At 36.7% G+C, this 17816-nt stretch overlaps 1 protein-coding gene across 1 annotated transcript in view; it reads right to left on the reverse strand.

Annotated features, from left to right (window-relative positions):
* Positions 1–17816, reverse strand: part of galntl6 (polypeptide N-acetylgalactosaminyltransferase like 6) — a 276939-nt gene that overhangs the window by 183297 nt on the left and 75826 nt on the right. The window contains exons 4-5 of the mRNA XM_067441340.1: positions 13178–13316; positions 6803–6969 (exon numbers count right to left, since the gene is read on the reverse strand). Of these exons, the coding sequence (XP_067297441.1) occupies positions 6803–6969; positions 13178–13316 (306 nt within the window). The remainder of the gene's footprint in view (positions 1–6802; positions 6970–13177; positions 13317–17816) is intronic.

Raw genomic sequence — 17816 nt, forward strand, 5'->3', positions numbered from 1 at the left:
AGGGTAAGATTTGAATAGCCCTGTCCTAGACTGTTTGACCAATTTTCACCAATACGAGAAGTTTTGGAACGATGCCCCAAAGCGTTCATAAAATATAGCATTTTGCGACAAAATTCAAAATGGCCAATGCCCAAAATGGTCGATATGGGAAAATTGGGGATCATTCAACTCAGGATGCTGCACTGAATTTAGAGACCTAAAGAGTAACTCTGGAGAGTTTTGTGATTTTTGGCCTTTCAGAAGTTATAAGCAAAAATAGTCTCCTGACCACACCAAAACCCACAGCTCATGGTTGTCATAACACAAACAAGTTAGGTCTACATATGCTAAATAGATAAAGTCAATTTTGACGTGATTTTCTTCTAATTTGTTTGTGCGTTATTCGAGAATGGTTTGAAACTTGTATTTCATAATTTTTTTGCATGGCCTAAATATTATCTGGTACATTTTTTGGGTGAAATTTAGAAAACACTATGGATTTTTTGTTTTTAAAAAGTAGTTTTTTTTTTGTTGTAAAATATAAAAATGTTCTGGGCTAAAATGTTCATGATGAAAATAACATCATAGCATTTATATCGTTTTGAGCCAAGGAATCAGAGGGAAAATGTAGTATCTAGCCCTTATGGTTCAAAAGCTATTAGTATAAATGTGAGTGCAAATGTGGACAGTTGGTGGGACTAGAACGAAACTCCAAAATTGCTGTGGTTAATGTTCTCACTGTCCTCTATCTGTGTGCCAAATTATATATATTTCCCCGAAGTGGTTCTATTGGCTGCCATAGACTAAAAGAGGAGAAGGAGAAAGAGAAGGTGTATTGCATTTATCAGTATACTGTAATGGTCACTAAGAACGATTTACTGTATGAACACACATCCATGCAATGATAATGGCTGTTTAATTAGTCTAAATAGGCAAGCCAAGTTTATTTGTATAGCACATTTCATACCCAATGGCAATTCAAAGTGCTTTACATAGAAATTCATTAAAATAGTGATAACATATGCACAAGAAAAAAGAATACCATGTGTATGAATTAAAAATTAGTTAATACAGTTGTAAATATAAATAAATAAATAAATAAATAAATAAATAAATAAATAAATACATAAATAAATAAATAAATAAATAAATAAATAAATAAATAAATAAATAAATAAATAAATAAATAAGGTCAGATCCACAATAGTGGTCTGATATAAAAATAAAACATCCTTCAGTTTACAGCCTACATATGTGCCATCTTAATTAGATCACCTCTCATTCATTTATTCCTTGAACATGTTCATTGCATCCCTTTCAATCACTATTCCCTGATTTTTACTCAGGAACCTTCTTGTTAAACCCATTTTCACTCATCATACACAGATTTCCACATACTCAAACCTTATTGTCAAACTTACAATTTCCATCAAACCCAGTTTTCACTCATCATATTTAACTCAAATGAACATATAAAATAACAATAACCAAAGATAAGAACAAAGGTAAACTAAAACAATTATAAAAAGAATAAACAGATAAGATCAGCAATCAGTGGGATGTACAGTGGCACAGTGCTCATTCAGTAAATGCTCAGCTAAACAGATGTGTTTTGAGTCTAGATTTGAATGTGGCTACTGTTGGAGCACATCTGATCTGTTCAGGAAGCTGGTTCCAACTACGGCTGGCTGGTAAATAGAAAATGAATGTTGCCTTGCATGTGTTGTATCTTCCTTTACACAAATGTCATCTTTCATGCAAGCCATTTAATTTGGTTCATTAGAAGAGAGCTTTAATTACATGTTCTAAATTAAAATCATATCAATTAAAGGGAATATGAATATAATCATCATGCATTTGACTTTATAGCTTAGCTGAACACACAAGTAAAGAGAAATATTCTGGAAGCCTAAACGAGTCAAAGCAGTTCAAGGAAAGAACAACAAAAGTGTTTAGTGATGAAGCACCTTCACGCTACTGAATGCCACTGTGAGCGTCAATGATGAGGACGTTCCACAATTAATTAAATGCATGACATGAATTTAATTTGGATCCACAATTAATGAGAGCCCAGCAAGGCCTCTTCTTCACAGAGTGAGCCATGGTGAAAATGCTTATCTTCAATGAGAGCCAGGCCGGCGCAAGAGAGACACCAGCAGAGCTTCCACTTTAGCAACGCTCTAAAAATACTTTACTTTAAGCAACACAAAGACACACCGACGCTCTACATATTCTTGAAAATCAATCACACAGTACAAGTGAGAAGCGCCGCTGTAGTCTTTTCATGAGCATACATTCATTAGATGTTTTAAAATGAACTCTCTGAATTTTAGGACTGGCCGATATAATATTATTCACTGTAGAATATTTTGTACATTGAAAGCAATGTAAGTCACTTTGAGAAACGTCTGCCTGAAGAATACACAGTTGTGATTTTACTTACATACAGTATATTACAAATAAATACAAAAAATGTAATACTGTACTGCAATGATTTTAAAGAACCTTTTTTTAATTTTAATTTTATGTTCACTAAAGAGTCGATGATGTAGTTTAAAGACAGGTGTTATAAAAAGCTAGCCTAGAAATTTAGACGCACACTAGCGGCAGCAAATTTAATCTGCCCGCAAGTGTCGTCTAGGAACTCTCAATACCCTTCTGAGCTGTATTCCTCTCAATCTGGACGGGCCAATCACATCGTGTATAGTTAAGCTTTTCTCTGAGAAAAGATCAAAGAACAGCACTGAAGTCATTCTTAAGAAGGGAATATGTGTTCGGAGTTTAGCCGACTGGATACGGTGAATGTTTAATCTATCAACAAGCTCTGTTTCACCTTCGTTGCTCTGGTTGGTTGTAGCGCTATCCTATCGTGTGCAGAGGGAGTTTAAAATACAACCGTTTATCCGCCCCTCGGATTGAGCCCTGTCTATGGTGAGTTTCCAGACCAAACATCTTCATGTGGGTCTGGCTTGTCAGGCTAATAAAAAGCCTTTATAACATTTCAATTTATGTAAGCTCAAACTACTGATTTTTAGAAGCAAAAAAAAAAAAAAAAGCATTACATTTAGTAAGTGATTCATTTCAGTATTAAGTGAATCAATTTAAAACTGATTCAATGATTCTTTAGTGTCATCTGTCAACTACAATTTTCTGTATTTTTATATTTTTATAAAATTTATTTTGATGAAATTAATATTTATTTTGAACTTTATTTTGACTTTAGACTATTCTAATAAAGGTAACTTGGGTAACACTTTATGCAATTTAATTATGTATGATAGTTATTACTGCAGTAACTACGTAACAAGGACACTGCAAAAGTGTCCTTGTTACATGTAGTTACTGTAGTAATAACTATACATCATACAAAATTAAATGTAACCCTAAACCAAAACCAAATCCCAACCCTATAGTAAGTACATGTAGTTAGTTATATTAAACAGTACTTACATGCATAATTACACTGTAACACAGACCAAAAAAGAGTGTCAGTTCGGGTAAATACAATAAGTTGAATAGAACAAGATTTTTTAGAAGCCATTACACAGCAACAACATGCATATCGAGATCAGACATTTTAAAAAGTCTGAAAAACACAGACATTTCTATATTATCCAGCCCTAATGGATATCATGAGTGGTGCTAAAGAGAACACAAGGAGGTGGAGGAATACCTTCAGCCCACTTTATATCTACTTCATATCTGGTTTCGTTAGAGCCAGTGATTATGAGTGGCAGAAGTATGGCTCTCTGTCAGTCATTCTGGACTGTCCTCTGCTCTATGCTAATTTGTTCTCACTCGTTTTTATATATATATTTTTTGGCTGCTGTGATTGATGGTACTGAACCCGTTCAAAAGCGACTGTCCAGACAAAAAGGCCATCAGTTGCACGCAACCTTCTGTGTGTATGTGTAGAGAGAGTGCAGTAAAAGGGAGCGGTGACATGACTGACAGGTGCTTATTTTCTCTCAAATGCACTTGGACATTATTGGTCCATCTTTAGTCTGAGTGAAACATAACTACCAAATCATTTTTGCAGTCCCAAAAAGCTTGTTCATTCTTTCTGTATAGTGGCTGAAGAAATTAATTCTTATTGCTAGAGATCTGAGAAAACTAACAAATGTTTGTTACAGAGAGTAAGCAATGCATCTGGCTAAAAATTCTCTTTAAACTCTTTAAACCACATAAATTACTCATATGAGCACTTGGCGAATGCACAGGAGATTTAGTGCTTTTTCAGAGGATCTGCTTTCAAATCGCTGCAATGAAATGCCAGAAAACTGACATTTTCTATGCTTTGAGAACACACTGCTACTGTTGCTCTAGGTCAAAAATCTGTTGAGAGAGAATTTGCATCTCATATGAGCTCATCATTAAAGAGAACTGACCAATGAGCTTGCGCTGATTGGCATAGCAGATTCTGTTGCCTACATACCGTACACACACACACACACACACACATTAAAGACTGCAGATGGCCTTGCATGAATTACACTGTATTATAATATACAAACATGCTGACACAAACAACACGTGCAATTAAAACAAAAAAGTTATAGTTAAAATAGCTATATATCATCATAAGTCAATTAATGCAAGATGCCTCTCAGCCTAATGGCAGCTCATTTCAGTTGGACATGAGTATTGTAATGGGAACAGAGCAGGCCAGAGTGGAGTAGACTCTCACTATTGTGCTCCCCCGTTATTCCTCTACAGGAGTAATAATTGCCCAGCTGTGAGATGGAATGCTATTGGCTGAGATGTCTTGTAGTACAGAGGAGCATTGTGCGGTGGGATGTTCTTATCGATTTATTGTGTGAGGTATTGGGATGCTGTTCCAAAAGGCAGAGTATTTGGTGCTATAGTGCACAAAAGTGTGCTATCAATGTGTCTCAACGCTAAGATGCATTCCTGGTGACTTAATCTTACTGCATTCTACTACTAAACGTCTTACAATAAGTGGAATTTGCTCTACAAAAAGACTGACACAATAATACTGTCTTAGAAATGTTTTACATATACACACACAGAGAGACACAAAAAATGGTGCCACACTTGAGTATGTGTAAAATATATTTTACATTACAACTGTCCCTCAGGTGTGACATTATTAACCCTTAATGAAATTTTTCTTTTTTCTTCTCAAAATTGTGTGGACTTGTTTAAGTAACAGTGTCAGCAAGGAGCATGCAATCTTGGTTAATATCACTCAAATAAAATGTTCACTGTGCATCAAGCTGTAATTTGTGTAAATTTAAAAAGTGTGAAAATGAAAATTGAGTCCAACATATTTTTAAAATATAACTTCCACCAATATGTAGTGAAAACGAACATGACTAAAAAAAGCCAAAGTGAAATAGATGCTTAAACACTGTCGGATACTAACATACAAAACCAGTTTTGAGGGAGCTTGTGTCAAAGTGTCAAAAGAGGGCGTAGTTTATGGCGGGTGGGGTGTGTGTGTATGTTTGTGTGTGTGTGTGTGTGTGTGTGTGTGGGGTTACCCCCTCAATATTAAAATCCATCAGTTACAATCAACACCCCCCAATATTTCAACATGTAAATCACAGTAGATCAAATGAAGAATATGTAGAATTCATTTATTTTGTAACAATACATTTTTTTTCCAAATCAAATATGAGTTTGTCATAATAAATCAGACAAAAATAATCCCCCTCCATTGAACCGATTGGTAACGGCCAACCAATGAGTCACACTTTCACCAAAACGACAAGAGTGGTGTTTAAATGGGAGCGCACACGGGTAACGTTAGCGCCAAAAACAAAGAGAAGCGATGCACAGTGGACTATATTTAACTACTGTTCAGAGAGGGATGCAAAAAATTAAATAAAGCATGTACTGAGAATGAGGTATGAAAATATTGTATAATAGCTAAGTAAAAACCACATATACTTTAGATAGCTATTCCATGGCAATATATTTAGCTATAACTATCAGTATAACAAGTTACCAAAGCAGCCGTCTGTTTTGCTAGTTCATTTTTCAATAGTGGCTGTAATTATCAATGACAAAAGTATTCACATAGTGTTTGTGTTCTTCCTAAATTAATCTGACTTTCGAAAGAATTGGGTGTATAATTTAATTGGCTCACTCATTAAAACAGTGAATCGCTGCCTCCAACTGGTGGTTTCAATACTTAATTTCTTTCGTTTTATAATCTCTACTATGTTAGAATTTTACGAATGATTATACACAAATTTAATAGCGTTATGAGGTGTATAATCTCTTAACATGTTTGTATAACAGATAAGAGGTAAATATAGCAGCAGGGTAGAAAAGTCAGCAGAGGAAGAGGAGGAGCAGGTGATCAGGTAAAGAAGATGCCATTCAATCAATAAAATAAATTAGGAAACAGTATAGAAAAACAGCAGCTTTGTAAAGTTAGGAGATAGATAGATAGATAGATAGATAGATAGATAGATAGATAGATAGATAGATAGATAGATAGATAGATAGATAGATAGATAGATAGATAGATAGATAGATAGATAGATAGATAGATAGATAGATGATAGATAGATAGATAGATAGATAGATAGATAGATAGATAGATAGATAGATAGATAGATAGATAGATAGATAGATAGATAGATAGTCATTGTCACTCATTGATCATTGGCAAAGCCCTGTCTACCTCTATAAACGGCAAAAAAAAAAAAAAAAAACACCTGCACTCAAGGACCCAGTACTATCAAAGCTTCGTTCAACATTCATTTTGAGCAGCTAATGCAGAAAATCACCAGCATTGGCCTTGATGTCAAGCAGATTGCTCTGAGAAAGAAAGAACAGCTCTGCCGTTTACCTCTGTCACTGTAGTCGTCTACCAGTATGATCTCCGCGATCAGGTGGTCCGGTGTGCGGTTGGTGATGCTGTGGAGGGTTCTGAGCAGAGAGGACCAGCCTTCGTTATGGAACGGGATGATAATACTGGTGTTTGGGAGGTTTTCAAGATACAGCTTCTGCTTGCAGCTACAGAAAAGAAACAATGAGAGTGAGATTGAGATTGAGAGCGAGGCAGGCAAATACTAGCTGCTTATGCTTTACATCAAATGTAATCGGGGCATCAACGTATAATCCACATATTGTAAGACACTTAAGAAACTCTCAACATCGCATAAGCCTACTCAGAACAATGATGTGTGAAATATAAATCTTGTCGCTTATTGCACTAGATCTTGCCAAACTGTAAAAACATGATTTGAAAACAAAAGCACCGGTGCGGGTTGCCCCAATGCCAAAGGCAACGGCTACAGAGCTCAGATCATAAATCAATGTTTTGAGAGGTCCTTCAGTCCCAGCGCTCTCATAAAGCATTCAGAAATCTGCATGCTAATTGAGCTCCGACAAAGCCGGCACCGACAGATGAAGTGGCACTTTATGGCTCACACTCTCTCTAATTCAGCACCCTGACAAACTTGACAAGCCGGCCTTAATTCATACACCTCCATATAATAATCATTCTCAGGGCGCTGCATGGTTTATTAACATTTCACTTCAATGGTGTTGGGGGAAAAAATAACACCAAAAAAATACAGTAGAGCAAGTTTCCCTGAAGGGGGCCAATGCCATGCAGAGTTTAGCTCCAACCCTGATCAAACACATCTAAGAAAGCTAATCACGGGCTTCATGATCACTAGAAAATCACAGGTGTGTGAGATTGATCAGGGTTTGAGCTAAACTAGGAACCCTGGCATAGAGAGATCCAGCATTGTGCACAAATGCATTCTGGAGAGGAGCCAGCATCTAAAACAGCCCTGTCTGACCTGTCAGATCAGTCTACTAATGAAATACAGTTCAGGAAGAAAAAGACGCTCCATTTGCATACTAATAGCCATGCTGACAGTGTCATGTGTATTACTGAAACTTGCAATTCTCACATATTAGAGTATTAGAGAAAATGTATTGCATGGGTGTTTTTTTTTTTCTTCCTCTTTTTTTACTTTGTGGAAAGAGAACTATGCTGTGTTCTAAAAATCTAGAAAGAAATAAAAATGATTCTCCAGTAATGGATGTGTCACCATTAGGATGTCGTTTTCGACTCCTGTCCTTGAGGCCCTCATTTTTTTTTTTTTTTTTTTTTGAGTTATTATTATTTATTTTTTTTTGTCTTTGCTTTAACCTTGATCGAACAAAAAACAAAACTGTCCATTTGTAACAAAACTGAAAAACTGAACAAATAACATGATTTGGAGGAAGAACAAAAACATGTATTTTTACAAGGTAATAATACAGTATGTACCAATAATAAGGATACATACAGTGTAAAAAAATAAAAAAAATAAAAAATAAATAAATAAATCCAGGCCCCAATTAAAAGATTTCTAGTGACTGATCACATCTAAATTTTCTAAATGGATTTTCTGTGAATTGATGCAATTTAATTCACTGAAATTCAATTTGGCCACTGAAAAATTTTGATTTTCAGTTGGAGACCAGAATTAATATAATACAATTATAGTGACGGTTTTGTTCAAATTAGATACAATTGTTCAAAAAGAACAGTTACACACACTTAAAACATTTCAACAAGTTATATACAGTATTTGAAAATCAGCAAACAAACAAATCAAGCAACTGCACTTTTTTAAAAGCAAGATTATATTCTTTGGGACTTCATTCCTTATAATGGCTGTCGTCAATAGCAACGCATAAATAATAATACTTTGGTCTAAATATAATCTTGAATATTATGTCTTTAAATGTGTTCTCAAGCAATATTCTCATCAGTGTTCTATCAGCTATAATGCATTTAAATCTAGCTTTGTGTGTGTGTGTGTGTGTGTGTGTGTGTGTGTGTGTGTGTGTGTGTGTGTGTGTGTGTGTGTGTGTGTGTGTGTGTGTGTGTGTGTGTGTGTGTGTGTGTGTGTGTGTGTGTGTGTAAGAGCTCTAACAGTATCCTAGTGAAATAATGCATATGCATATTTTCATATGATTTGACAGTTTATTGTATTAAACGTGTACACCGATGTTGTATGTAACTTTATGTTGGGTACACACCAAAATATTTTTTACATCTCATAAGATTTTCAAAATTTGACCACAAACATGAGGACAAACAATCCTAGCTTAACTGTTTTGCTCCTATAGTGTGTAGTGTGCCATGATGTGACAAAGATAGCACGCCGCTTACGAACAGATTTTCAACTAGAGTCTCAACTGTAAACACAGGAAATCTCGCAAAATCTCGCAAGACTTCAGGCCGGAGGCACACTGCAAGCGCGGCGTGAGCGTCTCGGCTTTAGAGCTTGCACATTGCCTGCATGATGCAAGTCACAGATCGAACCATGCTGAAAACGTGTGCATGCTAGAAATAGAACAGACGGCTATTTTTCACGCCACATGCAAGTGTGTTGGAAGCTTTTCCAGGCAAAATAGAATACACTGCAAAAAATGTTCTTCTTACTTAGTAATTTTGTCTTGTTTCTAGTCTAAATATCTAAATTCTTAAATCAAGATGCATTTACTAGATAAGCAAAACAACATAAGATATTTTTTCTTGTTTTGTTGAAAATACAATCAAATTGAAGTGATTTTTTTGTTTAAAACAGGCAAAATGATCTGTCAATAGGGTGAGAAAAATAATCTTGTTTCTGGTTGAAATCACCCCATTGGCAGAAAATTTAGCTTGTTTTAAGAAAAAACTCACTTAGATTTTTTTTTTTTTTCCAGAAAACAAGCACAATATCTTATTTCATTTTTCTTATCTAGTAAATGCATCTTGATTTAAGAATTTTTAGATATTTGGACTGGAAACAAGAAAAAATATACTAAATAGCATTTTTTTGCAGTGTAAGAAAAGATGTTTAGATGTAATTTTGACATAAATAAATATGAATAAATTACATTTTGATGTTTGAAAGTCTTTAGGTTATGACAAATGCAAATATAACTGTAATTTAAATAAGTAATAATAATTATCGATTTTCAAATATTGCACGTCAATACAGAATATGCCAATACATTTTGCCATCAATACCAAAGATATGGTCAAAACTGTTGAGTGCTGCTGATGTCTTTGCTGTATGGGCCTTAAGTATAGGCCTAAGTATAGGCCTTCCCTGTACATCAATAGCAGCAACAGTGCTGCGTCAGACACGTGTGTGCAAAGGCATAAACGCCACGCAGTTGACATGCAACAAAAGCCACGCTTGCAGTGTGTCTCAGGCCTCAGCATGGCGGATGATATGCAGGAAGAAATCGCGATGAAAGTGTTTGCAATAATTTTCTCAGAAAATTGACGGCGTGAACATGGTCTGTAAATGTTACAGAGTGAGCTAGAGGTGAGTAATGGTAAAAAAAAAAATTCACACTGCTATGTTTTTTTTTAAATATTTGTTGTTCTCAGGTGTCTCTTGGAAAATAGATGATATTGAAGTTGCCTTATTAAATAAACTTTAAATAATTGTTTTTATAGTTGGAGTTCATAACTATTTGATGTTATTAGAGAATGTTTGAAGATATGTTACAAATAAATAGAACTGTTGATACCGTAGGATGCTTTCTGATTGCATATTTTTTTGTTTCACGTGAGTGTTGTCCTCAGGGTTCCCCCCACATCAGGATTTCTGATCGTAAATATTAAACATGTTGAATATTTACAAATTGTGATCGGGACGGCTCTGACGTTCTTTCGAGCAGGTTCGGACAATCGTAACTATTTAGGCGCCACAGGTTTTTTCCTAAAACTTTTCGATTTTGACATCTTAATTTCAAAAGGCTATATCTTAACACACTTATCACCACAGGAAAATCTGATAAGATAATCTTTAGAGCCATCAAGATAATCGGGACAGAGCTAGGATTGTCGGAAGGGAGGAAATCGGCCCAAAATCAGCCCGATTATCGTTTGGTGTGTACCCAGCATTAGAGACGGTCCCTAAATTCGCGAATCTCAAACGTCAAGCCTTTATGCCAGTCATATCAGATGCGCTGTGGTTCTGCTGTGTTTGTTTGAAACTATTTTCGCTGCTGAAATAGAACAAAAACAGTATGCTAAATGAATCTCCTGCGTAGCTATCACACGTTCATCTCTGCTTTGAGTGCAGATTTCAGTGAGGGCACGCTCTGAACAAAAATCCGGCTAATCTGAACGCCTCTTTCATAAGTAGAAATGATCTGCGATTGATTATATAGCGCAACGCGATTATAACAAATGGCTTTTGATGAGACTATAATAAGTTCAAACACCAAAGTGACTAGTGTAAATGACTGTATTACACACGCCACCGCTGAAATACACCCGCTAATACAGACTGTTAATGTCAAGCCTTGATTATTGTCCCTTAAATGTCACTCTAGTCTTTTCTGAACTTGTTCGTTCATCTTCGACTCAAGATTCACGTTATTATTTCCCAGACGTAGTTTTGGTATTGAGTTCAAAGTCCACTTGCCTTGCATTCGCAATCTTTGCAGATTTAATTGTTTCCTCCTATTACAGCAACTTTCTTCTTGCATGTTCTGCAGACAGGGTGACCATCTTCAAATAAGTTTCCCTCAGGACTTTTTTAAAAGTCAAAATATAACACCTCATATTTGGTCCTTTTAGAAGGTTGAACATTGACAATCTCCCATCGCGGTCATCTCTTCTCATTCAGAAAACAGCTTTGCCCGCTGCACCTGCGTCAGACTGATGCTCACTGGACAGGATTTACCGCATGTTTTCAAAATCGTGATAATCACACGCGGTTTTAATGATAATTAAATGTTAAAACGATATTACTAACCGTCAGTACATTTTATCGTGGTTTATCGTGAAACCGGTAATTGTTTCACATATCTAGGTGCGTGTGTGTGTATGTAGGCCTATGTGACAGTTTAAAATATAAAAGGCTAAATTGATCAAAATCCATCTAATATGCTTATTTGGTTTTCAAAAAAAACATTTCTTATTATAATCACTGAAAAATATTGGGCTGCTTACTATATTTGTGCAAAATATATATTTTTTTTTATGCAATGTAGCAAGTAATTATTAAATGTCTTTAGTTCAAAATTATGGGGATTTCATTTTTATTTTTTATAAATGCTGTTGTTGTTTTTTTGTACTTTCTATTCCTCAAATAATTCTTAATAAAAATAAAAACAACAACAACAACAAAAACATGACATTGACAATAATAAGTTATAAGACAGTAACGGCTGCTGAAAATTCAGTTTTGCCATCACAGGAATAAATGTTTTTGAAAACTCAAACACTTTACACTTCAGAAAACATGAAATCTGTTCACTTCCTTCTTCTCGCTTTTAGCACTGACACTGCAGAGAAATCTGTGTATTTTTCTGTGTATTCACCTGCATTGAAAGTGAATACACGGGAAGGCTTGCTCTCGCAGAGATATTCACATTCTGTCTGTTGGCAGGTTCCACACTGAGCGCCACAGGCTTTTATATGGGATGTAAATAAAAGCCCCACACCAGGCTCTTCACCGGAACACTGCAGTGCTTGAAAGGGGTTTACACAACTTTACAGCTAACAGCAGGAAAGCAACAGACAAACTTTTCCACCAAGAAGATGAAGAGTATGGAACATTCTCTAACCTGGTAATGGCACTATCACATGTTTTAAAGACTTCATCTTCACATTATCAAAGCCTGGAAGCTTGGCAAGCCTGTAGCAGATGCTTGCGCCCGTTCAGGCAGAAAGAATTATATTTTAGTTATTGACAACCCTGTAACGAATGGGTCCTCCTTCAGACATTGACTCTTTGGTGCATGAGTTATTGAGAGATCTGTTCTTGCCAAGGGAAAATCCATGGCAGTGGAGACATTCAAGAGAAGGCAATGGTGCAGAGCCTTCTGAGAACAATTAATGATCAATCCATCAAGAAGCTCATTTAGATGGAAGTCCTAAACCAGACTTTCTCCTCCAAATCTTGCTAAATGGGGGGACTGCGGACCACAACTAATACTGTCGCTCTTTTTTGGCTTTATGCTTTAATACTGATGGTCAAGCATGGAGCAGGAAAAAGGTACACAAACAAAAATCCACCAGCCTTGAAATCACTAAATGAATTAATCCTAATTAAATTAATTTCTCATTTAGGACAAAATCATTAATTAAACACATTGCGTACGTGTGGCCTGCCATGGATCGTTAAAACACTGATGTCTAGCTCAAGCTGTGCAGCTCTGAAGGGCTGGTTACTGTGAACATGCTGTGAGAATCAGCTCTACTTACTTTGGATGTCTGATGTCAGGAAGAGAGCGGTCCAGAGCGATATTGTTGCTGACGTAGATGTTAAAGCCGTTCTCTTTGTATACGGAGTCATCACACTCGTCCTCTACGAGCGGGTACGGTTTCCCATGCTCCCCTTTTCCTGAAACAGATGTGGTCTGACATCAGCAACCATGCTAAACACAGCCAGGATGTTGGCAAGGTGAGCATGTGTGTATGGCACATATCACCACTCCAAAGATAGAAAGTACCACTGTGGGAACTGACAGTTTATTTTATTATTATTATTTTATGACTAAACAGCTGAAGCAGCTTTAGCAATGAGCCTGGCCTTTTGCTGAATGCTGACCAGACATACTTTAGTATGAAGGCTTAACATGCTGACTGAGTTGCTGGCTCTGCAGTGTACATTATGGCCTCAGCCACTTTCCACCGTGCCTGCCTGTCACAGTTGATGGACACCCTACTTATTATTAAAGTTATATTCAAATAAAAATGTAAATTATACACACCCTCATATGCTGCTCTTTTCCATTCAACAAAAGTGTATAGTACAGCCATAAATATATATTTTTTAAATATGTATTCTTGACCAAATGGATTAATTAGTTTATTTTGTAAGTGAGAAGAGCAGAATCTTAAGAATTGTGAAGAGAAAAAAACAAAGGCTATATTGTTTTAATGCCTCCGTAGAGTGTATTCAAATCATGTAATGAGCAGCTAGCCATATATTATCTCACTTTTACTATGGTAATTTGTGAGCATTTAAAAGTGAAAGGTGCTGTTAATGTTTGTAACGCAATATTTGACATTGAGAATTTACCCATGTCTGTGCCGCAAAAAACACTCATAAGTCACACAGCCAGGTATATTTGTGACAAGAACCAGCAATACATTGTATGGGTTAAAATTAAAGATGTTTCTTTTATGCCAAAAATCATTAGGATATTAAGTAAAGATCATGTTCCATGAATATATTTAGTAAATTTTCTATTGTAAATATATCAAACAAGTATCATTAGCAGTAATATGCTAACTTTTCTCATTATTTCGATTTTTTTGCACCCTCAGATTCCATATTTTTAAATAGTTGTATCTCAGAGTATCCTAACAAAACATACATCAATGGAAAGTTTCTTTATTCAGCCTCCAGATGATGTATAAACCTCTATTTCCAAATTACCCTCATGATTGGATTTGTGGTTCAGGTTCACATTTAATGTAGCCTAGTGATTCAGTAGCAAAGCTATTTGATTAATAAAACTTGCTGGTGTAAAGGTAGTAGTCACTGTGCACGTAAACCTCATTCCTCTGATCTCAAGATGCTCTAGCGACTGATACGTCGCAGTGGAGGTAGCAGCCTTAGCCTCCTTGTTAGAGCGTCTGGCTCTCATGCCAGTGGACCCGGGTTCAAGTCCCGCTTAGAGTGGGTGGTTCAAACAGAGTGTTACATTGGTGCTGTGACGGTTGGAGTAAGGTTTTGGGGGTTAGTGTAACGGAGTTTAGCTAGTAGTCGCTGTGCGAGTAAACCTCACTCCTTTGATCTCAAGAGACACTAGCAGATGACCGGCATTCCCAAGTTCAAGTCCTGCTTAGAGCAGGTGATTTTAAAAGGAGGGGTTACACTGGGCATTATTGATATATTTATGTGTGCACGGCGCTAAATGCTTCAATGAAAGCAGTACATTAATACAGAACTGTGATTAAACCGAAATTAACTACCTTTGTATTTAACAGTTTTCCTTCCAGCCAATCAAAATGTAGTATTTAGACAGACCATACACATACACATACACATACACATACACATACACATACACATACACATACACATACACATACACATACACATACGCATACACATACACATACACATACACATTTCCCCCCATTTATTGTATTGCAGTAGTAGCTTACATTTAGCAAAACCCGCAACATGTGTGTATGTACTACAGGAAAAAAAAATATCGCCTGAGCTTTGGATGTCATATGGGTGAGTAGATGAGAGTTTTCTTCTTTTGTGACTGATCTCTTTAAAAGTGCTAAAAACAAGTCTGAAGCAGCGCATTGCATTTCATTTTTGAGATGACATGCTTCCTTTGAAGAAACACGATAATAAGCACTGCAGTAGCAATGAAGGCTGCACAGCACCTTTTCATAATAAATTATTCTACTTTGAATGCTTTTCTTATGTCCTGAGTAGGTAATTGACTGATCAGTGCCACTAATATCACCCTGAGAACAGCTGCTTGCCTGAATCATTAACCAACATTGTATCCTCTCTTTAAAATGTTTAAATGGATACTGAAATCTAGCATCCCCAAAACAGCTCTCAAATATCTAAGTACCCACCTTTACTATGCAACATGGAAGTAAGTACTTATGATACAGTAAGTAATTTTCTGTGAATTTGAATGTGTGACTTCTGATTCATTTGCTGCTTTAGATAAAATATTTAGAAGAAAAATATAAAAAAACTACTGTTTTTGCACAACTATTTGCAACACAAAGCAGTGTGTTTATAATTTTGACAATACATCAAAATAATATGGCAAGAAGTACCAGTTTGCAAAATCAATCAGCATAACTAGCTGTTCAGTACAGCTAAAAATAACTGTAAGCATACAACATTTCATACGATTGTGTTCACATCGGCAGCAAACTCTGTGCGCCCGAGTTCGTAAGACAGCGATCATATCATCCAAACAAACCAAACTCTGACGTTAGTCGAGCCCGGGTGTACACCAAGAGTGCTAGTGTGAAAGCACCCTTATTTTGAACTTGCATGCAGCATAGTGAATGTGGTGGAGAATTGTAACAAGAGCATTTTGTTAACTTGGATTTTTTTGCCTGACCGAAAACCAAAGCTCAATCAACCATTGACTATTAATATTAGAAATATTAGGACTGACAGCATACAAATGTTTCATGAATCACACGTGAACTCTGTCCTAAGATGATTTCTGTGTTTGGATCTGCTCTCCTTTCAACATTGGATTAATACATGAGGCCCACTCAATTTACAAATGGCCGTGTCTGCTTTTATGTTAAAAATAAGTTAGTATTTAATAAGTAGTAGTAATAATGCACAAATTAGCATTCAGGCTTTTTTTTATTTCTCATCAGTGTAAGCACCAATTGTTATTTATATTTTGTAATTTTGACAGTATAACTCACAATTACTTTATTAAATTAATTAAACTTTATATCACATATTTTCTGAGAATTCCAGAATGTTTATCAGAGTAGTTTTAACTTTACTTGGAATCAATTAAAGGACTCATTAACATAAACTAATATTCCCTTTCAGTCGGTCCCGTTTGACCTACGTCGGACGTCACCAGTGAATTGGGATCACTTCTAGGAGCCCCTATCAGCTCTGAGATATAGAAAACGGGCCAATGGCCATTGTCGTGTGAGATTTGCATCTCCCACTCCACCCCACACCGCAGGTATAAACACGAGGCGAATGCAAAGCACCATTGTCATTCACTTGCTGAACATGGTGTCAATGAAGGAGACTGTTCTTGCTGAAGCAGAGAGAAAGAGAGAGAATGAGAAGAAGCTTCTTTGAGTGCTGGGAGAGAAGGCACGATCATGGGTGGCCGCAAGCTCACTGATACAGTGATAAACTGCTGTTTTTACAGAACGGTTTGGTCTGTTGGTTCAATGAGGGCGTTCCCAATGGTGAGTGCATACACTGTGCATTAAGGGTTGAGCAACTTCCAATTTTTTTAAAGTCGTCATTTATGTGATGAAAGTCGAGTCGACTTCGACTAGTCGCTGATGAGGTCATCAAAGTACAAGTAAGCTTAAAACGTGAGCTGAGACGCAAACATGGATTTTCTTGTGCGCAAGACAGCTAAGTTATGGCATATGACACAGCACTGCCCATTAGGTTATTGGTCCTACATAACAGCTTTTGTATCAGTTCTTTTGTCTTATTGCATTAGTTAAGCGCGACAATTAACTTACGTGTACAATAAGCGTGCATGTCCAGATGGTATAATCAAGCATGTCTTGTGGAGAGCTCTCAGAGTATCCATTTATTTGTCATTTTTAACCATTGAAAACAGAGCCTGTGTGTCAGGAAATTGCTCATCCTGTTGTGCCCTCTATAGGCCAGTGACTAGTCGATGTCAAGCTTAAAGCATCATGGCTGAGCATTAAAGTCGACTAGTCGATTAGTCGACTAGTCGGTGCAACCCCTACTGTGTATAGGAAAACTTTGAAAGTGTGGAACCATTTGGTGCCAGAATTTGGAACACCACAGAGGCCATACTATGTTTAAAGTTTTCCTCTCTCTCACTATCCTCATCATGGGGGTGGCAGTGCCACTGGCAGACCGCCTCTGCCCAGCTCCACACAGTGACTGGTTTACATTTTAAGTCACAGCGCTGGCCCTTGGTCAGACGATGTCCACCCTGGTCCAGAAACACCATTGGTGACCCCTCAGTCTGCTTGTCTCCATGGGCATTGTTCCCACGATGCCACCCATCTCAGCTTCCAGTCACCCGGATATGGCCAGGAGCTGCTCTTCCCCGGAGGAGGGCCAGGTGGAGAATCATTGGTAAATTCTGTTCTGCCACTGGTGTCAAAAACAGCCAGTTGCACCAAATTCTTAAGAGCAGTTCCAATACCC

This window comes from Pseudorasbora parva, chromosome 4 (genome assembly GCF_024679245.1).
Source record: "Pseudorasbora parva isolate DD20220531a chromosome 4, ASM2467924v1, whole genome shotgun sequence".
In the NCBI taxonomy this organism is placed as follows: domain Eukaryota; kingdom Metazoa; phylum Chordata; class Actinopteri; order Cypriniformes; family Gobionidae; genus Pseudorasbora; species Pseudorasbora parva.